General features: G+C 58.1%; 2 protein-coding genes across 34 annotated transcripts in view; both read left to right on the top strand.

The window, feature by feature from the left end:
• The first annotated feature begins 422 nt into the window (after positions 1 to 422).
• On the top strand, positions 423 to 16,472 carry RASGRP2 (RAS guanyl releasing protein 2). Of its 7 annotated transcripts, none has more exons than XM_082344083.1 (18): positions 423 to 441; positions 3,539 to 3,679; positions 4,326 to 4,428; positions 4,975 to 5,037; positions 5,364 to 5,495; positions 6,263 to 6,413; positions 6,612 to 6,785; positions 6,945 to 7,061; positions 8,787 to 9,068; positions 10,012 to 10,089; positions 10,296 to 10,418; positions 10,751 to 10,866; positions 13,948 to 14,089; positions 14,360 to 14,396; positions 14,977 to 15,153; positions 15,427 to 15,458; positions 16,032 to 16,096; positions 16,260 to 16,472. In XM_082344083.1, exons 2-18 carry the CDS (start codon positions 3,607 to 3,609, stop codon positions 16,381 to 16,383), a joined length of 1,989 nt encoding a protein of 662 aa, XP_082200209.1. In that variant the 5' UTR covers positions 423 to 441; positions 3,539 to 3,606; the 3' UTR covers positions 16,384 to 16,472. The 7 variants fall into 7 exon arrangements, with proteins under 7 accessions (XP_082200209.1, XP_082200208.1, XP_082200210.1 ...); XM_082344082.1 differs by lacking the exon at positions 423 to 441 and adding an exon at positions 542 to 654; XM_082344081.1 differs by lacking the exon at positions 423 to 441 and adding an exon at positions 1,573 to 1,683.
• Positions 16,473 to 20,082: 3,610 nt separating this feature from the next.
• Positions 20,083 to 22,999, top strand: part of NRXN2 (neurexin 2) — a 109,509-nt gene continuing 106,592 nt past the window's right edge. For all 27 annotated transcript variants that reach the window (XM_082343971.1, XM_082343978.1, XM_082343975.1 and 24 more), the window contains exon 1: positions 20,083 to 20,292. The gene's annotated coding sequence lies outside the window, so the exon portion shown is untranslated. The remainder of the gene's footprint in view (positions 20,293 to 22,999) is intronic.

The raw sequence follows: 22,999 nt of genomic DNA on the forward strand, positions 1-22,999 counted from the left end.
CTCCTTACTCCTCTCTCTGTTGGGAAATATTTTTAGCTCTGGGCGACATAGCAGCTGCGCAGTCACCGTGCCTTACCCCCACCCGTGTCAGGTGCGTTCTCTCAGAAGGTGGGGGTGGCCTGTGGGGGCGGGGTCCGGACTCTCCTGCCCCTTTCCAAGCGTCACCCTCCACGCCTCTCTTCCCAGTGCTGTGTCCATACTAGGTCAGCGGCCTGCTAGGCTTGCCGGGGGCGTGGCATCCGCCCGGGTGGGGCCCACCCGGGCCGGGAGCTGGGACTTAGGCAGAGGCCTCCAGGACTACTGAAGATCCACGCGGTCGGGGGGCGGGACTCAAAAGGGGGAGGGGCCTCTGGGTGGTTGGCGCCTTCTTGAGTCCGCCCTTAGCCCCGCCCCACTGCGGCGTTTAAGGGTCTCTCAGCAGGTGGCTGCGCTAGGTCCAAAGTAAGGAGAGTGTTAGGGCGGGGGACACGCACAGACCGTCTAGGCTAGGCCGGTGTTGCCCCTCCTCACTTGGGGAAACTTAAGGACCAGAAGGGGCCTGTTTGTAGGTCTCGTTTTACCGAGATTGAGGTGTGGGGGAGGTCCTGCCTCCGCAGCCGGGTAGCAGGGCGGGGCAAGCCTCAGAAGATTTGTTTGGGGCCCGATGGTTTCACAGTGAGTGTGTTTGAACCCGAACGGCCGGAAACGGTTACCGGCTCCCCTAGGCCCGGCTTGTGGGGACCCCAACCGCCTGCGGCTTCCCCTCCCAAGTTCCTCTCTGCCGGGGGCGGGGGGGGGGGCGCAGGCCCCCAGGCTCCAGTTTTCTAGCTGCGGAGAACCCACCCGTCGCTTGCAGCTGCCCCTTTTCATCTGGCCTCATGGGGAGCCAGGCTTCCGGGGCCCCAGTCCCTCCTGTGTGAACTGGAGCTCGCTCTATCCCCAGACCTCGAGGCCCCTTCTCCAGGTAGCCGCGTTTTCATTCCTCCCTCCCCACAAGCCGCTCTCCTCCAAGTGTTCCCACCTTGTCCTAGCCCCTCCCCCAGGCTATCACAAGGACCCGCCGCGCCCACGCCCCCGATCTCTACCCGACCTGTGCCCCCCGCTGCCCGCAGGAAGACGCCCGGCCCCAGGCCGGGTTAGCCCCGTGGGAACGGTTTGTCTCGAAAACAGGAACCCGGGCCGGGGGCTGGGCGGGGCGCCCCTTCCCCACCGCAGTCTGCTTCCTGCCCCTCCCGGCTTCCTCTGCCCCACACCAGGCAGGGCGGGGGGCAGGGGGGTGTCTGTGGTGGGGGGAGAGGACCGGTGGTTTAGTTTCCCCCCTCCATGTCCCGCGCGGCCTGACCTCCCCTCACCCACCCTCGGCGCGGCCCCTGGCGCAGCCCCCCCCGCCCGCGGCCCTGGTCTCCCGGTCGGCGCGGCAGGGCAGGGGTTAAGCTGCCGCAGGGACCGCCGTGTGCGGGGCGAGAGGGAGCCCCCGATGGGGGAGGCGCAGCCGCCGGTGCGGAGCCCGGCGCAGGGGCGGGAGGGGAGGCGAGGGGAGGGGAGAGGAGGGGGCGGCCGCGGAGCGGGGGCGGGGCGGCGGGGAGCGGGGCCGCGGCGCGGAGAGCGGGCGGGAGCCGCAGCCGCAGCGAGGTCGGCGGGCAGGAGAGCACGGAGGTGGCGCCAGCCGGGCCGGGTGCGGGCTTCTTGCCGCGGGTCCCAAGTGTGAGTGAGCGAGCGCGGGGGGGAGAGGGGGGCGCGCAGGGCAGAGGAGGCCCGGCCCCTAGGGGCCCTCGAGGGCGGCGCAGACGGGCTGGGGGCGGCGGGTGGGTTGGTGGGTGGGGAGGCTGCGGCCCGGGTCAGGGCTAGGAGGGACCTGCCGAGAGACCCGAAGCTCCCTGGACAAGCGCGGGAGGGGGCGGCATCCGGGGCGCACCCGGCCCCTCCTAGCCATGTCTCAGCGGGACCTTCCCCGGCGAATCCCCCATTTGACAGATGAGAAACTTGAGGCCCCGAGAGGCCAAGTGACTCTCAAGGTCACACAGCGAGGAAGCGGGAGAGCCGGGCGGCGATGACTCTGGGTGCCTCTTAGGAAAAGTCTACCAGAGAACTCCATAGAGGAGTCCCCCGCTCCCCGCCCGCAGCCCGGGGGAGTATGTGTAGGGGCGGGGTACCTTCTGTGGGGCAAGGCTTTGCCAGCGTCCATGGGTGCGGGATGTCAGGTCGCTGGGGCCGCAGGGCTGGCCCTGGATCGCAGATGAAGGGGGCGGGGGCGGAATGGGCGTGTGTGCGTACCCACCGGGTGTGTGCATGTGTGGGAGAGTGTACATGCGTGTAGGTGCACTGCCTTGCGTGTGTGCACACGTGTGCGGATGTCAGCGCTGCTGTGGCCGCGGAACTCCAGGCTGGCCTGGCTCTAGTGAGCAGCAGGGCCGGAAGCCGGCCCCTTCAACGGGTTTGCATTCTGGGGTAGAGAGCTGGGTATGTGTGTCCGAGGTTTCCTTCGTTCAGGTGTGCGAGGGGTGTGGGTGCCATTGTGTGTGTGAGAGAGAGTATGGGAGGTAATTGCCTGAGGCTCGGCTTTTTGGGAGCCTCAGGCATTCTTGCACCCCGATGTGGGTCCCTGGCCTCGGGCGTGGAATGAGTGTCTGTCTCTGCATGGGTGCGTATATTCCCGCCAGTGACTGGAGTTGCTGGTGGAGTCGTACAGGCACTCTCCACACCCCACGGTGCTAGCGCCCCCTCCTGGGCACCCTACTCTGTGCTCGAGTGTGGACGGCCTGTGTGTGCACTCAGTTCGACTGTGCAGTATGGGGACCTGCGTCAGGGTCTGGGGATGAAGATAGCCTGCGGAAGGGCTGAGCCGGGACCCTTGGGGCCTTCACGGAGGAGGTGGCTTGGGAACGCGCGGTTCCCAGGCTCAGGCTTCCCGCTGACGCCTCCGGGCCGCAGTGGGCTCCCCGCTCCGCCCTCTCCGCCCCCCCCCCCCAGGAATGTTCCTCTCCGCTCCAGCCCGCCTCCCCAAGGGCAGGCCCCTGGGGGCTGCCACAGCCCCGCCTCCCCTTCCGGGGAGCCCGGGAGGGGGCGACGCGGGCAGGACGCCTGGGTTCCTCCCCCCTCTCATCCCAGGGAGAAATTCCTCCGAGGTCCCCTCAGGCTCTGGGTTCCCAAAATAACCCTGCGGGGGAAGGGAGGCTGTGAAGGGAGGGAAGCGGGAGGGGCGCAGAACTGAGCTGCGGGGTGCTGCAGGTGCCTCTGGGGAGAGGACGTGAGGAGAAGAGGGCCTGCGGGGAGGGGGGCTGGGATACTAACCAGCCCCCGGAGTTCTGGCTCGTCCCCATCCCCGGGGAGTCCCTCAGCCCTCCCACGACTCCAAGGGTGGGCCGGAAGCTTCTTGGCCAGTTCGTTTCCCAACTGGTGGGTTGCAACATCCCGGGCCAGTTAACCCCAGGAGTGGCCGCGGCGGACGACTCCGCCCCTGCCCAGCAGGGGGCGTGCCTGCCCCGCCCCATTTCTGTCCGCGGGGCCGCTCCCCCGGCCCGCGCCTTCGCAGACTCCCGCTCTGCCTCTCCCGGGACAGGGGTCCGGTCCGAGCCCCGTGGAGGCTCTCGGAGCGCAGCTTGGCCCAGCCTACCCGCGCCGGAGGCCATGGCGGGCACCCTGGACCTGGACAAGGGCTGCACGGTGGAGGAGCTGCTCCGTGGTTGCATTGAAGCCTTCGGTGAGTGGCACGGGAGGACACGCCCAGCCTGAGCCCAGCCGGGAACCTGAACCCGGACCCCTGCCTCCCAGGGCAGACCTCTGCCCAACTCGCATCCTGCAGCCTCTTTGGCGAAAGTCTCCTCTGCATCCCGGGGTAGAGAGAGCCACACGCTGCAGAAAGAGAAAAGGTTTCCCTTCCCTAGTATACCAGCGTTGAAGGGAGGGACGGCGGTGTCCCCAGGCTCTGACCCATGAGGACCATTATCTGCCTCCCCGGGGGATCCGGAGGAACTCGCTATTGCGGCCTGGAAGCTGTTTCCGGCTGATGGGGGGTGGCTTATCTGGTGAAGGGGTGCCCCTTCCCCAGGCACTCAGGAAATGACCTCTGGATTCTTGACCCCGCGGAACCCGTCTCCTTCCGCCCCAGCTGGTTCCCCTCCAGACTACAGGCCCGACTCAGACGCTCCTCTCCTCTAGTTCCTCGGATCCTGCCTTATCCCTCTTCCACCCTACCTTTACTTTATAATCTGCCTCCTGGTTTCGGAGCCCTGGGAAAGCCGGAGGCGGCCGGGAGCCAGAAACCCGGCAGGCTGCGGGGTAGGGTTTAGGGACCGCGGCTGCGGGATGTAGGGTCAACCCGCTTCTCCTTGACCCCTCGGAGTTAGATGACTCCGGGAAGGTGCGGGACCCGCAGCTGGTGCGCATGTTCCTCATGATGCACCCCTGGTACATCCCTTCCTCTCAGCTGGCGGCAAAACTGCTGCACATATATCCTTCGCCAGCCTCGCCAAGGGCCCTGCGGTCCGGGTCCATAAGGGAGCCCCGCTGCCCAGCGGGGGCAGAGGATGGGCTTCGCTCCTAGAGCGTGGGCCGCTCCCACATCACAGAATTCAGGATTGGCCCAGGCTCCAGCTAGGGCCTAAGCTCCACCCCTTTCCTCCCCTCTGAACTAAGGCCCCGTCCCCGGGTCTCTCCCCAGCCTAGGCCTTGCTCTCTCCTCCCCACAGCCTAGGATCTGCTTCTACTCCCAGCGCAGGTCCTGCCTCTTGCTTCTCTCCCAGAACCCAGGTCCTGCTCTCAGCCTCTCCCAGAATCTGGCCCCCATGTCCACCCAGGCACCCTCCCAAAGCTCACACCTCACCTCTGCCTTCAGCCCCTTTCCAGAGCTTGGGCCCTGCCCACCCCAGACCCCACCCCTAGAACTTCTCCTAGAACCAGTCCCTGCCCTCAGCCTCCCCCAAGAACTCGGGTCCCATCCCCTGCCTCCTTTTCTAGAGTAAGTCTCCATCCTTGTTTTCCTTAACTCTGCTTCACCTACCAACAATCCCGGAAGGACAGCTCCAATTCGCTTCAGGTGAAAACATGCCATCTGGTCAGGTGAGTCTTCCTCTTGGGGCTCAGTCCCCTCCTCTGCTCCCTTATCTCAGGCTTCAGACTGGCCTGAAGGAGTGGAAATAGCTCGTTCTGGAAGCTGGTCATGTGGGTTTGAACCCGGCTCTGTCCATGGTGGTGGTGCTGCTGAAGGCTTGCCCCTTCCTGGTCCTGGACCGGTCCCTGTTTTCTGATCTGCCCAGTGCCGGTGGGGAAGGAAAGAGCTGGGCGAGGGGAACCACAGTTTGAGGCTCTTTCCCCGTCTCTGGGAAACTACGATCCTAGGGAATGTGGGGGAAGGGCTGCCTTGGGTGACTCTGAACCTCCACCAGGTACTGGATTTCAGCATTCCCAGCGGAGTTTGATTTGAATCCTGAGCTCGCTGAGCAGATCAAGGAGCTGAAGGCTCTGCTAGACCAAGAAGGGAACCGCCGGCACAGCAGCCTCATCGACATCGAGAGCGTGTGCGTGGGGGGAGCTCGGAGGGCTGGGAAGGGCACTCAGCATCCTACACCATCTGCACTTAATACATGTTTGTTGAATTGAATGGGTGAGGGTCATGTCACTCTTGCTTAAAAACCTTCTATGGCTCCCTATCGTCTTCACAATGCCTCGGCTGGGGATTAAGGCCTTTCATAGTCTCAGGCCAGCTTGGCATTCCTGCCTCATCTTCCACAGCCCACCGCCCTATACCAGGCACCTCATACCGCAGCTGCACGGGTCCACTCACCATTCTGCAGCCCCTGCATCCTTTCCCACCGTGGCTCTTTGCTCATGTCCCCTTGCCTCCTCCTCCGTGTTATCAAAGCTCAGCACAAGTGTGGAGTGTCTGTGGACTCTTTCGGGGCAGAATTTGTCGTTCCTGCCTCTGTTCCTCCATGACACTTTGTGCAGACCCCTGCCCAGAGACCTCTGCACTTGTGCCACGCTATTTCGTGATTGTTTGTTTCTGTGTCTGTCTCCCTCAGTAGACTGTGAGCTCCTCGGGGGCAGGAACCGTGTCTTGCTCATCTCTGTACCCCCAGCGCCTAGCACAGTGCCTGGCACAGAGTAGGTCTCCCATAAATCTGTGTTGAGTGCGTGACGAGGGGGAGATTGCAGGAGGTGCTGGGACTGGGGACATTCGTGCTCTGCACAGTGTCTCGCGGTCAGCGTGAGTGGCATGAGTGTGGGGCCATGAGGGGTGGGGCATCTCCAGCAAAGGACTCACTGCCCCGCCCTACTCCCCCAGCCCCACCTACAAGTGGAATCGGCAGGTGACCCAGAGGAACCCTGTGGAACAGAAAAAGCGCAAGATGTCCCTGTTGTTTGACCACCTGGACCCCATGGAGCTGGCAGCACATCTCACCTACTTGGAATATTGCTCCTTTTGCAAGATCCTGGTGCGGCCCAGTGGCCTTCGGTCAGGGAGCGGGTGTGGGCTGGAGAGGGGGTGCCAGGAGGGGCAGGGTCTCTGGGGTAGGTGGGGTCACAGGGTGGGTCTGGGGTTTCAGTGTAACCACCAAAGGGCCACTGGAAGGTGAGGAGCGGCTGTTGGTGAGGGGAGGGGCCACAGGGTGCTGAGGCCACCCTGCCTGCAGTTCCAGGACTATCACAGTTTCGTGACTCACGGCTGCACCGTGGACAACCCTGTCCTGGAGCGATTCATCTCCCTCTTCAACAGTGTCTCGCAGTGGGTGCAGCTCATGATTCTCAGCAAGCCCACAGCCCCGCAGCGGGCCCTGGTCATCACACACTTCGTCCACGTTGCAGAGGTGCCTGCCCCTCCCCTTCCCCCCAACCTCCCCAATTGCCAGTAGGGCTGAGTCCCTCCTTTCCCCTAACCCACTGCCAGGTCTTCTCCAGAAAAGCTGGGCCAAGTTCTGGGCCCACTCAGTGACTCACTGCCTCATCTCTCTCCATTTATTCCCCAGAAACTCCTGGAGCTGCAGAATTTCAACACGCTGATGGCAGTGGTCGGGGGCCTGAGCCACAGCTCCATCTCCCGCCTCAAGGAGACCCACAGCCACGTGAGCCCGGAGACCATCAAGGTGCTTGAGACTCGGGGGGTCAGGGGAACGGCCTGGTCAGCCTTCCCAGGGCTGGCCTCGCTGAGAACTCCCAGCAGCCCTGGGGGCTGGGCACTCCCTCTTCATTTGATAAATGAGGAAACTGAGTCTGGGGGTTAAATCCTTTCCCAGTTGCACAGTGAAAGCAGCAGAGTGGAGTCTCACAGGTCTGCCGAACTTCAAAGCTCGTGCTTTACTCTTCCCCTGCTTATTTTATTTTATTTTATTTTTTCGGCCGTGCCGCACACATGTGGGATCTTAGTTTCCTGACCAGGGATCAAAACCGTGCCCCCTGCAGTGGAAGCACCGAGTCTTAACCACGGGACCACCAGGGGAAGTCCCTATTTTATTTTAAAAAACATAACTGGTGACATACATATAGAAAAGTCTATAAAACATATGTACAGTTAAAAAAATTAGAAAACGCCTGTGTAACTACCACTCAGGTCAAGAAGTAGAACACTGCCAGCCCCCGAAGCTCCCAGCACCTTAGAGCATAACTCCCTCCTCATCAGAGGCAAACAATGTCGTGACATTCCTAAGGATGATGACCTTGCTTTTCTTTCTTTCTTTTTAAAAATTTTTATTTATTTATTCATTTATTTTGGCCGTACTGCATGGCATGTGGGATCTTAGTTCCCCAAACCTGTGCTCCCTGCAGTGGAAGCTCAGAATCCTAACCACTGGACCACCAGGGAATTCCTGACCTTGTTTTTCTGGATGGCTTTACCACCTATGTATGCATCCCAAAACCATGTGGGTTTCTTGTTGCCTGTTTTTGAACCTCCTATGAATGGAATTGTGTTGTATATGTGATTTTACTTCTTGCTTCTTTCATTCTTACATTCTGTTGTGTGGAGCAATTGTTCATTCACTTCCGTTGCCGTATAATATTTTAGTCCACCCCGATTTGTGTATCTCCTCTACTGTTGAACATTTGGGGTTTTTCCAGTTTGGGCTGTTACGAATGATACCACTAAGAATATTCTTCGAAATCGTCGTCCTGTGCTGCTCTGCCTCCCTGATCCTCAGTTTCCTCTCCTGTGAAATGGTTTTTTAAAAAATTATTTATTTATTTATTTTCTTTATTTTTTTGGCTGTGTCGGGTCTTAGCTGCGGCACGTGGGGTCTTCGTTGAAGCTTGCGGGATCTTTTGTTGTGGCGCGGGCTCTTCATTGCGGCGTGCGGGCTTCTCTCTAGTTGTGGCGCACAGGTTCCAGAGTGCTGGGCTCTGTAGTTTGCGGCACGCAGGCTCTCTTGTTGAGGCACGCGAGCTCAGTAGTTGTGGCATGGGGGCTTAGATGCCCCGCAGCGTGTGGGATCTTAGCTCCCTGACCAAGGATCCAACCCGTGTCCCCTCCGTTGGAAGGCGGATTCTTTACCACTGGACCACCAGGGAAGTCCCTTCTTCTGTTAAATGTTGATGATAATCTGTGCCTAGGCCTGGTGTAGAGGTGTGGTATTTGGTAGTGGGTGTCCCTTTGAACTCATGACCTATGAATTCTGATTCCCAGGGGCTAAGGGAGCCAGTGTTGGGGGATAGTGAGGGAGGCTTTTGACCTTTCACCCATCCCTGACCCTGACTCCACATCCTCTCCCACGTTTCCAGGGCTGGGCAGGGGAAGGAGAGTTGAGCCTGTGACATGTGATGTGTATGTGATGTGTGTGTGTGTGTGTGTGTGTGACCCTCTGCCCTTTGTCCCCCAGCTCTGGGAAGGTCTGACAGAACTAGTGACGGCCACTGGCAACTATGGCAACTACCGGCGCCGGCTGGCAGCCTGCGTGGGTTTCCGCTTCCCCATCTTGGGTGTGCACCTCAAGGACCTGGTGGCCCTGCAGCTGGCACTGCCTGACTGGCTGGACCCCACCCGGACCCGACTTAATGGGGCCAAGATGAAGCAGCTCTTCAGCATCCTGGAGGAGCTGGCCATGGTGACCAGCCTTCAGCCCCCAGTGCAAGCCAACCCCGACCTGCTGAGCCTGCTGACGGTGAGGGGCCAGCAGCGGGGTCGACAGCTGCACCTGGTCCTGCAGGCTTGGCCTTGGGTTCTCAGTTCTGATCGAAGAACTGAGACCCAGCCTGGGCCCCAAGGTTGGGGTGAACTTGGAGAAGGGTTCTAGGCTCCAGTTGGGGCTGTGGGCCCCTGAGGCTGGCATGTGGACTTGAGGCTGGGCCTGGGCCCTGAGTTGAGTTCCTAGCAGTGGGCTGTGTTCAAGGTTTGGGGTCAAACTCTGGATTCTGGGTATAGGGGTGGCTTTTATTTTATTTTTTTAATTTTAATTTTCATTTTTTGGCTGTGCTTCGTGGCTTGTGGGATCTTAGTTCCCTGACCAGGGATGGAACCCGCACCCTCGGCAGTGAAAGCGCGGAGTCCTAACCCCTGGACCGCCAGGGGATTCCCCAGGGGCAGCTTTTAAACATGGCCCTGAGCTCTGAGCTTCTGGGCTTGGTCTTGGACTTGGTTTTGAGCCCTAGCGTAGGAGTTGTGTTCTAGTCCAGATCTGGACTAGGTTCTAATTGTTGGGCTGGGGCTTAGGTTTTAAGGTTTGGTGTGAAGTCCTACCTGTTTCTAGGTTCTGGACTGAGATGGGGATTGAAATCTGAGCTGGAGTCTGGTTGCTGGATGGGGTTCTGTGTTGAGGGGGGAATTTCAGAGCTCTCAGCTGGGTTGTGACCTGGATTCTTGGCTGAGATCTTGGCAGTGCATTGTGTTCAAGGTTTGGGGCCAAGATACAGGTTCTGGTCTGTGTGCTAGGCTGGCGTGTGGTTGCTGGGATGTGTTCTAAGCTGGCCTTTGTCCTGAGTCTAGCTTCTGGGCCAGGCTCGGGGCTGGGCTGTGACCTCTAGGTGGACCTGTGGGTCTGAGTTCTGGGCAGTGGGCTCCTGAGAGCAGCGGAGGCCGGTGGGCGTGATCAGACCTGTGTGTCCCAGGTGTCTCTGGATCAGTATCAGACAGAGGATGAGCTCTACCAGCTGTCCCTGCAGCGGGAACCGCGCTCCAAGTCCTCGGTGAGGGGCGGACTCGCTGCTTACCCACTCGGCCCATCCTCTTCCTCCCCCACCTCTGCCCTCCTGGGAGTTCCAAGATTAGAGGCTACCTCACCCATCCTGCTGGTTGGGCAGGCTTCCTTGTCCCCAGGGCTTGCCCTCTCTCCTCCACTGGGCCCTGGGCTTCCTCACCTCTGGCCCTCTCTCAGCCTCGACCATTCCCACAGCCAACCAGCCCCACCAGCTGCACGCCGCCGCCCCGGCCCCCGGTGCTGGAGGAGTGGACCTCAGCGGCCAAACCCAAGCTGGATCAGGCACTCATGGTGGAGCACATTGAGAAGATGGTGGAGGTGAGACTCTGTGGCAGCTGGCTCCGGAGTCTGCGGGGGGCGGGGGGGACAGGCGTAGTGGTCAATCAAGGCTAGTTGTGCCAGGGCACTGCCCTGGGAGCCACCACCAGTGCCAGGTGCTAGGGCCAACACTCAGTCTCCAGAAGGCACGGGGCGCAGCTGATGGGTGGGGTTGGGATGGGGGTACGGAGAAGGGAGGTGGTGGGGGAGACAGACAGCTGCCCACGGCTGAGATGCCCCCCCCTTCATCACTTGGACTGGGAATGTGGGCACGGTGGGGCCGATGCTCCTTTTATCCTCCCCTCCCCCATGTGTCCCTCTATGTACCCCAGTCTGTGTTCCGGAATTTCGATGTCGATGGGGACGGCCACATCTCACAGGAGGAGTTCCAGATCATCCGTGGGAACTTTCCTTACCTCAGCGCCTTTGGAGACCTCGACCAGAACCAGTGAGGAGGCCTGGGGGCAGGGGGAGAGGGAAGGCAGGCTCACTTCCCCTTGGGTTTTAGTTTCCTCCCGTGCAAGATGAGGACATTGAACCAGATGATCTTGAGGGAGGAAGCCACCCATGTGGGGAGGGGCTCTTGTTTTCGGGGTGGCTGCCAGCTGCAGAGGCACAGGGTTACCTCACTTATTCAGACCGAAGAGGGGGTGGGGGGACTCCACCTGAATCTTGCAAAGACTGTGGCCTGGGGACTGTTGCTACGTAAATGCCATTTTATTTGTGGAGCTCACAGCTGGCAAAAAGTGTGGGCATGTTGAACTCCTCGGTAGCCTGTCTTAATGAATAGATAAGAAAAGCCTGCAATTAGCAGCACCCACTTGCTTATCAACATATCACAATTCACATGCTGACAATTTGGACAAACAGCTGGTTCTCTGGAGTAGGTTAAACATGCCCCCTGCAACCATGTTCGCACCCTGGTTTTGCTGAGCGGACAAAATTCCAATCAAAATTTATAGTCCATCCCAGGTCGATTTACTTTTTAATGTTACCCGTATTTCAAAAAGCTGGGTTTTTTTCCATATTATAAAAATCCATGGATAAAAAAAATCCAGGTAGTAAAATAGATTTATAGTGAGCAAAGTGTATAAGGTAAGAAGTGAAAATTCCCTCCCTCCTTTCCCACTCAGAGGTTGTCATTAGTAACTATGTTAGTAACATTACTGGCTGGCAATGCCTGTATCTTTCCAGTCTTTTTTTCATGCATGTTGCAAATTGTTAGAGAATTTGTCTGTGTCTGTTTCATAGACAACAGGATGATGGTATAAATCTAGTTCCGCCAGTGGCGTTCATTGTAGTTGCTTTGTTTCTCCTCCCACTGTTGGGAGCAAATAGTTGAAAACAGAGTTTTCTCTAAGTTGAAAACAGTTCCCCGTCACCTCCCTGGGTGGGGTGAATTTTTTCCAGGCCACACTTTTAGGGAGGGTGCAGCCCTTGGAGACCTTCAAGGCGTCAGCTTCATGCAGGCATCTCAGCCTTAACTCCCCACCTCCTGCAGGCCCCAGCCAGGTATCAAAATCCAGCACCTGGCTCCTGGGGCAGCCGCAGCTCACTGCCTCAATTTGAAGATCTCTCTTTGTTTCTGAAACTTGGGGGTTTCCATTTCTTACAAACTCACCTATGCATTTAAAGCAATTTTTGATATATTTTAACCAGCATCTGGGTATTTGTAGCAGTAGGGTTTTCAGGGTTTTTTTTGTTTTTGTTTTAAAATCACTGCCTTGACAGAACTGCATGCTTTGTGTTTTTTTACTTTTGTTTTCCACTTAAACCCTCATCATGGACATCTTTCCAGACCGATTCATGCAGAACTACCTCATTCTTTAGAACAGCTGCAGAGTATTACACTATGTGGCTGGGCCATCATTTGCCTCACCATTCTCCTGCTGATGGACATGTAGACTGTTCCCAGTTTTCCGCTATTAATATCCACCATGCTACTGTGAACATCTTTGTACCGATGCACTCAGGCCACTATTTTTGTAGGAGAAATTCCTAGAAGTGGGATAATTGGATCAAAAGATATGCACATTCTAAATTAGAAGAGAGACTGCCAAGGTGACCTCAGGCAAGGTTGTGCCAGCTTGCACTCCCATCAGCAGTGAACGAGTGCCCATTTCCCAACTTCCTTGCCAACAGTGGATGCTATAATAAGCTTTACAATTTTGCCAGTCTAATTGGCAAATGGTGTCTTGGTTAAATTTGCATTTCTTTAATACTAGTGGGGGTAGGATATCTTCATATGTTTATTGGCCGCTTCTATTTCTTCTGTAAATTGCCTGTTCGTGTTTTTTGTCCATTATTCCACTGGGTTTGTGAGTCTTTTTCTCATTGATTTCTAGAATCTCTGTTAATGGATATTAACCCTTGGTGTTGAATATGTTTGCAAATATTTTCTCCCAGTCTGTCATTTATGTTGTCCTTTTCCATATAAAATTTTTTAAAAATGTGTGCTCAATATGTCAGTCTTTTCCTTTATGGCTTCTCGGATTTGTGTTATGCGTAGAAAGGCCTTCATCCCCTCAAGATTACAAAATTCTTCCCTCATACCTTTTCAGATACTTTGAAAATTTTATTTTTTACATTAGTGTTCTGAATTTAGTGGGAAACAAGTTTTCATGAACAGTGTGAGATAGGAGCCTAGGTTTACATATTTTCATAAACCGTCAGTTGTCCCAATGTACCATTGATTTGAAGGACCACCTGGATCACCCAAATACAATGGGCAGGCGTTTCCGACAAGGGCCACCCCTGGTGGAAATAGCTCCCAGTGGCCCAGCACCTATTAACCATTACAGACACTGTTGTCAATGCTCCATGGGCACTATCTCATTTAATCCTTACCCAAAGGCCTCTGAGGTGTAGGAACTATCATCGTCCCCATTTATAGAAGAGGAAACCGAGGGATGGGGAGATTAACTAGCCTGAAGTCACACAGAGAAGAAGTAGAGCCCAAATTTGAACTGAGTTCTGTCCATCTCCAGAGCACGTGCTCACTCTTTCCCTAAAATATGTGAATGGGTGAAAAAAAAGGGCTCCGTGGGGAAGCCCCGGATTACCTTTCTGGCAGGATTGCGCAAGAGTGAGACAGGTGCAGCTTTTTCCAGTCTTACCTGGTCCCCAAACTTATCAGAGATCTCTTAATTCTCAGGGCTCTGGACTGGTGTTCCACAGAGCTCACTTTGGGAAACAGAAGCTGATAATCCCATGGGAAAGTGCAGAGCAATTTTAGTTTACACACCAACTCTGTGAAGTGAGCAGGGCAGGAATTATGATCCCCATTTTTCCAGGGAGGAAACCCAGGGCAGTGACTTGCCCAAGACCACACAACTAGTTAGTAGCAGCTACTACATCTGCCTGACTCCAAGTCTAGTGCTCTTTCTCTTTCCTGCACCAGGGGTCCAAAATCAGGAGTCGGTGAGGACCTTTAACTTGGTAGGGGTTTTTCCCAGTGGGATGGGTTAAGCTGGTGGTGGGTGGTCCCAGGGAGGCCCCCAGAGCTGAGGCCCTCCCCCTTCCCGGACAGGGATGGCTGCATCAGCAAGGAGGAGATGGTCTCCTACTTTCTGCGCTCCAGCTCTGTGCTGGGTGGCCGCATGGGCTTCGTACACAACTTCCACGAGAGCAACTCCTTGCGCCCGGTCGCCTGCCGCCATTGCAAGGCCCTGGTGAGCCCCCGCCCAAGCCACACCCCTCCAGCACCGGCCCCGCCCCATCCACGCCCCGCCCTTCCTTCTGGCCCCTCCCCTGCCGGAGCCTTCTCAGCCTAGGCAAAGCTTAATTCCACCTGCCTCTCCTCTTGCTGTTCTGAACAAAACCCTGAGGGGGCCCTAAGGCTCCAGAAAGGGTCAGTCCCACTCCCTGCCCATAGAAAGGAAGAAGTAGAGTCATCCCCTCTAAACCCCTCCCCCCTACTACGGCCCCCTCCTCTGTTTCAGATCCTGGGCATCTACAAGCAGGGCCTCAAATGCCGAGGTGAGATGGAATTGCAGGGCTGCTGGGCTGAGTTTTTTGGGAAGAGTTGCTATCTGGGTGAATATTCTTATTTTGGTGGGGTAATTGCCAAGGAGTGAAGTACCTTAGAGCCAAAGAGGCATGCTGATTGATGTGAAGCGGGTAGCCTTTAACAGGGCTTTTGTTGGGACTTCCCTGGCTATCCAGTGGTTAAGACTCTGTGCTTCCACTGCAGGGGGTGTGGGTTCGACCCCTGGTCTGGGAAGTAAGATCCCGCCTGCCTCGCAGTGCTGCCAAAAAACCCCCCCAGAAACCAAAAACCAAGACAAGCAAACAAAAAACCCAAAAAACAAACAACAACAAGCAAACAAACAAAAACCATGGCCTTTATTTTGGTGAGGCAGCTGTCCAGGAACAGGGAGCTTTGGAGAGGGCACAGACTGCCGAGTAGGATGAAGAGAGCGCTTGGAAAGGAGGCTCTTGTTTTGGTGGGGCAGCTGCTCAGGAGCAAAGGGACCTGGGGAGAGGTGCAGGCCTGCGGAATGGGGTGAAGGGTATTCTGATCAGTTGATCTGGCTGGGTTCCCCATCTGCCTCCCCAGCCTGTGGTGTTAACTGCCACAAGCAGTGCAAGGATCGCCTGTCAGTTGAGTGCCGGCGCCGGGCCCAGAGTGTGAGTCTGGAGGGGTCTGCACCCTCACCCTCACCCACACATACCCACCATCGCGCCTTCAGCTTCTCCCTGCCCCGCCCTGGCAGGCGAGGCTCCCGGCCTCCAGGTAAGAAGGGGTCTCTTTCTGTACTGGCCTGTGGAGGGAGAGAGGCAAGGCCATGGTGGCATAGTATTACCTTCTCCAGGATGGAAGCTATTGCAGAGTTTGTAATTGTCTTATTTTGGTAGGGTGATGGAGAAGGGCTGGACAGGTAAGGGTGTCAGAAGGTGACCAGGGAGCCCTCAACCCTCTGAGGCTGAGGAGGAGAGAGACTAATAAATAAAAAAGAGTAAAAGTGAAAGAGACTTCAAGATTCAATTTGCACTCTTATTTTGTTAGGGGGATTGACAATGGATTGGAGAGGGAGTTTGGTGAGCCATTTGCCTGTGTTTTCCTTTTTGGCTGCTTTGGAGGCTATTCTGAGAAAAGTCCCTTGTCCCCCATATCTCCCAGCAGCTCTCTTGGAGCCATTGGTGGTTCTAGGTCAGTCTTCTGAATGACAGTTCCTCAAATGATTATTTTGCTGAGAACACTCTGAACAACCATGTTAAACTGGGGTCTAAGGCAGTTGACCACAACTGTTCAGACTGGCATAAGTCCTCAAAAATAGAGGCAGGCACAGGGCATAAGGTCTCAAATACAGAAAAGATGAAACCGTTTGCATTGCGCCTTCCAGAAGTGCCGGGGTCTAAAATGTAAAACACACACAAAACTGACATTTAAGCAAACCGCACCGATACATCTGTGGCTGCAAAAAAGCTGTGGCAAAATGAAAACTTAGAAAAAGAGCCTCAAAAATTGGGCCTTTTGGTCATTCAGTGAATTGATTTTTGGTGGATGGTTCTGCTTCTGGGATGGGGCAGGGTGCCTCCGGGGATGGGGAGAAGGGCTGCTGAGGGCACAGGGACCCAGGAGTTGGTCCTGTGACACCCGCCTCCCTGCAGAGATCCGAGAGGAGGACGTTCAGATGGTGGAGGACGGCGTGTTTGACATCCACTTGTAATCGATGGTGAGCCCCCCTGCAGCCTGTGCAGAGCCTCCCCACCCAGGGCTGGGGCAGTGCGGGGATGAGTGGGACGGGTGCTCTGTCCAAATGGCCCAGGCCAGGTGGAATCCTGCTTTTTGGGGAGGGGGGAGGGTCTTCCTCACAACCTCTGTCTTTTTCTTCCCAGCTGTGACTGGATCAAGCACTCATGCCTGCTTTGGAGAAAAGACTTGGACCAGAGCAGGGAGCCCGGGGTGCTGCGGCAGCAGGCTGGGGCTGGGGGGCGGGGTGTGAGGGTGGCATGCGGCTGAGGGCAGGGCCAGGGCTGGTGTCCCTAAGGTTGTACAGATTCTTGTGAATATTTGTATTTTCCAGATGGAATAAAGGCCCAAGTAATTAACCTGGACTATCAACGCCTAGAATCCTTGCGGGGGGCAGAGGGCAGGGGTCCGTAATCACAGGGACTAGAATTGTGGAGCCTAAAACTTTGTAGTCAGAGAATCTTGGGAGAGCTGGAATCTCATGTGTCTGGAATCTTGGGGGGGAGTAGAATTGTAGGGGATAGAGCCTTAGAACCAGGAAACCGTGGAACAGAGAGTTTGGGGGGGAGGTCTAGAATCTCTAGGAGTCCAGAACCTTGGGGGCCTAAAACTTGAAAGTAGAATTGCAGAGCCTGGTGGTCATGTATAGCCATAGCCTTCAGCCCGCAGCTGAATTTCCCTTGCTTGACAGGTGGTCTTTCAGCCTCTGCTTGTATACTTCCAGCAACGGGGAGCTCACTACAGAGAATCATGGGAGGGAGGGGGCAGCCCAGAGTGCTGGATGTGGGGGAAGGAGCGAGGGGGGCCACACTCCTTGGGCCTGCAGTCTCCTGGCCTGGCGCTGCTGCCAGCCGGAAGGACAGGGACTTCCAGAGGAAATGCATATTGATCCTGCTGTCAGCCTCTGGCAGCCTCTCCCGACCCAGCTCTTCCCTCCCGAGTTTGCAGCATGGAGGTTTTGGGGGTCACCACTACCTGAGGAAGGCTAAGGCCACTTCAGAGGCTGGTCTTGGTGAGGAGGGTGGACTGGGGGTCTTCGAAAGGTTCTGAAGCTGAGCCAGGCTGCCCCTGGGGTCAGGAGGCTCTAGACAGCAGTCCGAGAATGGGAGCTACCTCCCCAGCCCCCCTGTCCCATGCTGAAGCATGTCCTACAGCAACTGCAGGTTGTTCTGGGAGTGGAGGCCTGAGCACCCCAACTCCTACCTGCAAAGCACAATATCTGAGGACTTGGCAATGGCCTTGGCCCCCTCCCTCAAAGTTCCTTGACCCCATGCCCATCTTTCCCTTTGAGACCCCACTCCCCCTGGCCTACTCCTCATCTGGGGTACCTCCTCCTCCCACCCTGTTACTTCTCAGCTGCAGCTCTGCCACCTGTTGGGCACCCCCAGCCCTGTCCCCCGTTGGGTCCCCCGCACTGCCCCTCCTTCCATCCTCAGCCCCCTCCCTCCCTTCCTCCTCTGGAGGCTGTAATATCCGTTTCACGATTTGGGGGCTGAGTTGCTATAACAACAGACGGCGATTGTGCTGTGAAGAGCAGCTCGCTCCCTGCGCTGCCTCCATCCCTGCAGCCTGGTCGGCTCCCCTCCCTGCCACCCCCCAGCCCCAGCCTGGCCTCTTCCCAGTGTGTGTGTTTGCAAATGTGTGCCCAGGTCTGCTCCCCCTGGGGATTGTGACGTGTGACTGCCTTTTCATGGTTGCCTGTGTGAATTTGGCAGATGAGCTTCACATTGTGTGCGTGTGTGCATGTGTGTGCACAGGCACGCATACTGTATTTGCTGCATTTCTCCTCCACCGTGTGTCCTCACTGGACCGCGCATGGGAGAAGGGCCACGTTGGGTGGGTGCCTGTTGGGGTGGTGTCTTGAAGTGGTGGGTCCCACCTACATCCGGTACTCCGAAGCCTGGACCTGGGTGGGGGGAGACATCACTGTAGCTGGGGGAGGGGCAGGGAGGTGCAGCAGCTGCCAGGTGACCTTTCCTGCCCTTGATGGGCAAAGGTGGCCCAGGGAGCTGGGGGTGGGGACCAGAGACAAGTGCTCACTCTTGAATCTCTCCCTGCCCCTGCCCTCCGCCCACCCCTTCCCACACCCATCTATAAGGGTCTGAGAGAAAGTCTCTGTGAGTCACTGTGCCTGTCTGTGTACCCATCTATGCCCTGTTGCCTGGCTGGACACGTCTCTGTGTGTGTGTGCGTGTGTGTGTGTGTGTGTTGTGTGTGTGTGTGTTGTGTGTGTGTGTGTGTGTGTGTAGCCTGCAGGGAGAGGAGCAGTGGGGGATGGGTAGGGCAGTGGGCTCTGGGGTCAGCGAGGCAATTTCACATTCACAGGCCCTGACTCAGCAGTTCCCATTCTCTGGCTCCTCTAGTGGCCTTGGTGGGGCCATCCTGAGGGTCTCTCCGTCAGAGTAGGCCCCCCAAGTCTAGAACCTGGCTCAGGGATCTCTCTTCCCAACCTCTAGGGTCCTACAGCCTGGGTCCCCCTCTCATCCCCTCACAGGCCGGGAGGGAGCTCTCTGGTGGGGGGGGTGTCCCCACCCATCTACTCAGTAATTGACCACTCTGTGCTAAGTGCCTCGGCGGGCAGGATGACCTCGTCCTCTGTGTACACCTGTTCCCCCTGAGGCATGCATCTGCCTCAGGCACCTGTGTGCACAAGTTTGTGTATGTTCTTGAGCAAGTATATGCTTCTTGTGGGTGTTGTACCATGGGGGGGGGCATTTCTGCAGGTGTCCCTGTGTATCCCCTTGGGAACGCCTGTGTGCACATGGCTGTGAGTACACCCACGAGTGCGCATGCATGCATTAGTGGTCGAATGCTAGTGTTCTTGCATGTTGCCTCTGGCTAAGGAAGCGCCAACTACCACTGGCTGTGCAGATCACGGACCCTGCAACAGAAATCAGGGTCCTGGAGTGAGCTGGCAGAATGGTCTTTCACACACACACACACACACACACACACACACTGCCTCCCTCATTCAGAAGCCCAGTGTCCAACTTTGTGATACACACGCTAGGTGCCAGGTCCACCTTGGGTTGGATGAGTGAGTGAAGGTGGTCCCTTTCTTTCCAAACTCATACCGACGCATAGTGATGCAGACGCCCTCACAGGGAAGACCTTCACCCCAGCACCACATTCACTCCGAAAATTCTGGTTGAAAGGAGCTGCTGCCAGCTTCCCTTCTGTGGTCCGGGCAGTGTACATCCACGCCCCTGCCCCTCAACCTACTCCTATCCCAGTCCAGAGTTCCAGGCAGGACTGGAAATCAGGCTTCAAACTCTGGGATTCCCATGAGGCAGGGCTGGGAAACCCCAAGCCCCTAGGTCTACCCCGCCCCCATCTCTGCCTTTCCCTCCCCCACCGCGCCTCTGTCCTTTTCCCAGGAAAGACCCCTCCTCAGTTCTAGGGGCAGCCAGGGGGCCCTTGGGCAGTGGGAGGCGGAAGCCAGGCAAGGGCTGGAAAGGGCCTCCAGCAGCCCACGTCCCTAGGCTCCGGGCAGCCCGGGCCCGCTCCAGGGCGTTGCCAGAAGAGGGCGCTGCGGCCCGGGCCCGGCACAGGTCCTGCTCCTTCGGGGCCCCAAGTCTGGGCCCACAGCCTCCCCTTCGGCTCGCCCCAGCCCTGGGCGCTGCCACCTGGGCCCGCGGGCCGGGGGATGCGGGATCCCAGGGCGAGAAGCTAGGGCGCCTGGGTTTCCGGAAAAGTCACCGGGGTTGGGTTGGGGGTCTGCCTGGTTGGGGGCCCAGGCGCCAGGGTTAAGGACCTCGAGAAGCGGGGAAGAACTCGGATGCCGGGAGGCTGGGACGCCGGGGTCCCTCGCGGGGGGTGGGCCTGTGGAGCAGCGGGACTGGCGGCTTCTGCGCCTTCGCATTGGCTGCGCAGCTCGTCCGTTAGCGCAGCGTGATCCAATGCTCGCGTCTGGGGGGCGGAAACTGGTGCTGATGCTGCCGTCAGTCGGTGTTGCAGGGATGCGGCGGCGGGAGCAGCCGCCCTGACTCGCGGAGCATCCTTCTCCGAGCGGCACCGCGGCGGGGCGGGCGGACCGGCAGGCGGGCGGGGACGCGGCGGGGAGCGAAGAGAGGCGCGAGGCGGCAGACACCACTGGCCCTGGTTCTGCCACCCGCCGGAGACGGGGCGGCCCTGGGGTTCTGACACCCACCCTCCTGCTCCTGGCGCCCCCAGAACCAGGTACGGGGGGGTTGCTGCGGCGGAGACGGACGGTGGGGGGGCGAGAGCCGATCGGGGGAGGGGAACGATTGGAGGGGCGGGGGAGGCAAGAAGGGCGGATTGGGGGGCGGGGGCGCTGCCGCGCTGAGAGGGCTGGCTGGGTGACAGCGAGGCGGCTAAACGGCTTGGGGGGTTGGGGGTCGGAGGCTCCCTGTGGAAGGGGCACTGGCCCTGAGCTGGGGTGAATGGAGGGGGGTGGGAGGGATGGTCGTTGAGGGGAAGGAATGGGGCGAGAAGGAGGGGCATCCGGAAGGCTTGTGAGGGAGGCTCTGAAGGGGGTCCCCAGCCTATGCTAGCCCCGAGGGCTGGAAGCAGTGCTCGTCCAGAGGGGATGAGGAGCTGATGTGCTCTGAAGGGTCTGCAGGGGAGAAACCAGCGAGGAACTGGCCTTCCTCGGAAAAGGAGAGGGGGCTGGAGAGGGGAAAGGAGAGAAGCGGAAAGGCAGGGAGCAGGGCCAGGCCAAGGGCTCCATACTGGGGGGCACCACGGAGGACCAGGCTTTACTGGGGGATGGGAGCCAAGGGGAGAGGAGGTTATTGGGAGGGAGCAGAGGGGAAGGAGCCAAGGTGCTAGAGGCAGAGATGGGCATGTGCTGGTGGAGAGCCGGGAAAGATGGGGGGCCCGAGGGAGAGGAGCAGAAGCTTGCGGGGGAAGGTTGGAGGTGATGAGAGAGGGAGACTGGGAAATCAGTAGGAGGGGGCTGTGCTGGGGTGGGAACGTGCTGGGGGCGGTGACAGGGTTATGGTCAGAGAGTGCTGCAGGGAGAGGAAGCTGCAGGGCCCTGGGCTCGCTCCCCTGCCCCCAAAGAGGAGGGGAGCATTCCTCATGTCCCAGCCTCCTCCCCAGCTGAAGGAGCCATCTGCCCTGGGTCCTCTGGGCTGGGGTATGAGCCCTTGAAGCCTTGATGGGTCCTTGGAGGAAAAAATTGGCTGTGGGCGGCTGTTGTCTTCTTTACTCTCAGCCCCCACCTGAGTCCTGGGTGAAGGCATTCGGTGCCTCATTGAGCCAGCAAGGGCTGGGAGGGGGCTCTTTCTTGGTGCCTGGAGGTGAAGGGGGAAGCTGTCCAGACCTGGAGTGATGAAATCAATCTTAGGGTGTGGGTCTTGGGTCTCCAGTCCTCTTGACTGCCTTGGGGCTTCCATACACTTCTGGTTTTTTATGTGTTGGGGGTGGGGTCAGGTGGGCGAGGACCTCCCGTTCATTCCTGCCCCTCCCTCTCGTCTACCTTCCCAGTGTCTGGGTATTCCTTTTGGGGCAGGGTAGACTTCAGGGCTTTGCATTCTCTATCTTTCGCCAGAGAAGTAGACAGAGAGAAGGAAGACAGAGGAAGAAAGAGAGGAGGGAGGTCGGCTGATCTGTTAACCGTAAAGCCTTCTGTTTTGTGGGTGCTTTGGCCACTCAGGTCCCTGACTCCTTCTGCCTCCAGGGATGCTGGCATCTGAGGCTCGGCTGGATCTTTCTAGGGGCAGGGGAGAAGGGTCAGGCTCGGGGCTTCCTTCATTCCTGCTACAGGAGGTGTTCTCAGATCCGTCCTGTCCTCATACCCACAGGGTGGGCGGGACTGACCGACAGGCAGAGGCCAGCCATCAGAGGATGGCTGGGCAGTTCTCTCCAGGAGCCGGGGCCTCTGCTGGCTTCTCAGCCTGGGCTGAATCCACACTATGGGTTCCTGAGAGGAGGGGGCTGGGTTCCAGAGGGACTGTTGGGGACCTCTTTCCCCTCCCAGGTCCTCAGTCTCTATCCAGGTCCAGCTGCTCCCTCCCGCCCGCCCTTGCCAGTGACACAGACAACCTGACACTGATACATATGCTCGGTGGCACCCACCCAGACACACACCTACACAGGCACACACACCTGCGTACACAATACACCTCCCGGCTGCACACCGCCTACACTCCCCGCCCAGAGAGACAGCCACCTTACTGCCTGCCTCAGAGACCTCCCCCAGGCGCCCTGCTCTCCTGTACGTGACACGCTCATGGCCCCTACCTGCCCCCAGAGCCCCAACACTGCACTGTCAGCCCTCACCCTCAGGTGCACACAGCCCCCCATGCAACCATTCACCTCCCCGGATTCACACAGACATCTCAGGCACATCTGTATTCTCGCAACATACCTTCACTCCCTGGGACACACCCTCTCCTCCTAGCCGCACCCCACCCCCATCATTAAGCACCACGTTCTCTTCCTGGTCCTAAGCTGTTTGCCCCAGGCTTGGGTGTGCACGACCACAGCCCCTCTGGGTCCGGCCCAGCACTCAGCCACACCTGCCATCCTCAGAACCTTCCCATTTCTAGGCGCTGCACCCCCCAGCACTAATCCTCACACTCACACCCTGCCTGGTGCCAGAGCCATGCTGTCCATTTATTCCCAGCCCTCATGGGGATACCCCGACCCACAGTGCGAGCCCACGCCACCCACCCTGCTCCTCCATCTGCTGGGGCGCTCCCGGCCTGGCCCCGTCCACACCGGCAGGGCTATGGCTCTCAGGGACTCATTCAACAAATAATCTGGCATCTGCATGACACCTTGCCGGTCCTTGATCCTTACAAAGCTGTCTCTGCTGCCGCCACGGTGGAGTGGGGTGAGAGTGAGGCCGCCTGGGCTCAGCTCTGCCCCTCTGTGAGCCTCAGTTTCCTCATCTGTAAAATGGGGGTTCCCATACCTA

This window comes from Balaenoptera borealis, assembly GCF_965194805.1.
Source record: "Balaenoptera borealis genome assembly, chromosome: 11".
Taxonomy (NCBI): Eukaryota; Metazoa; Chordata; class Mammalia; order Artiodactyla; family Balaenopteridae; genus Balaenoptera; species Balaenoptera borealis.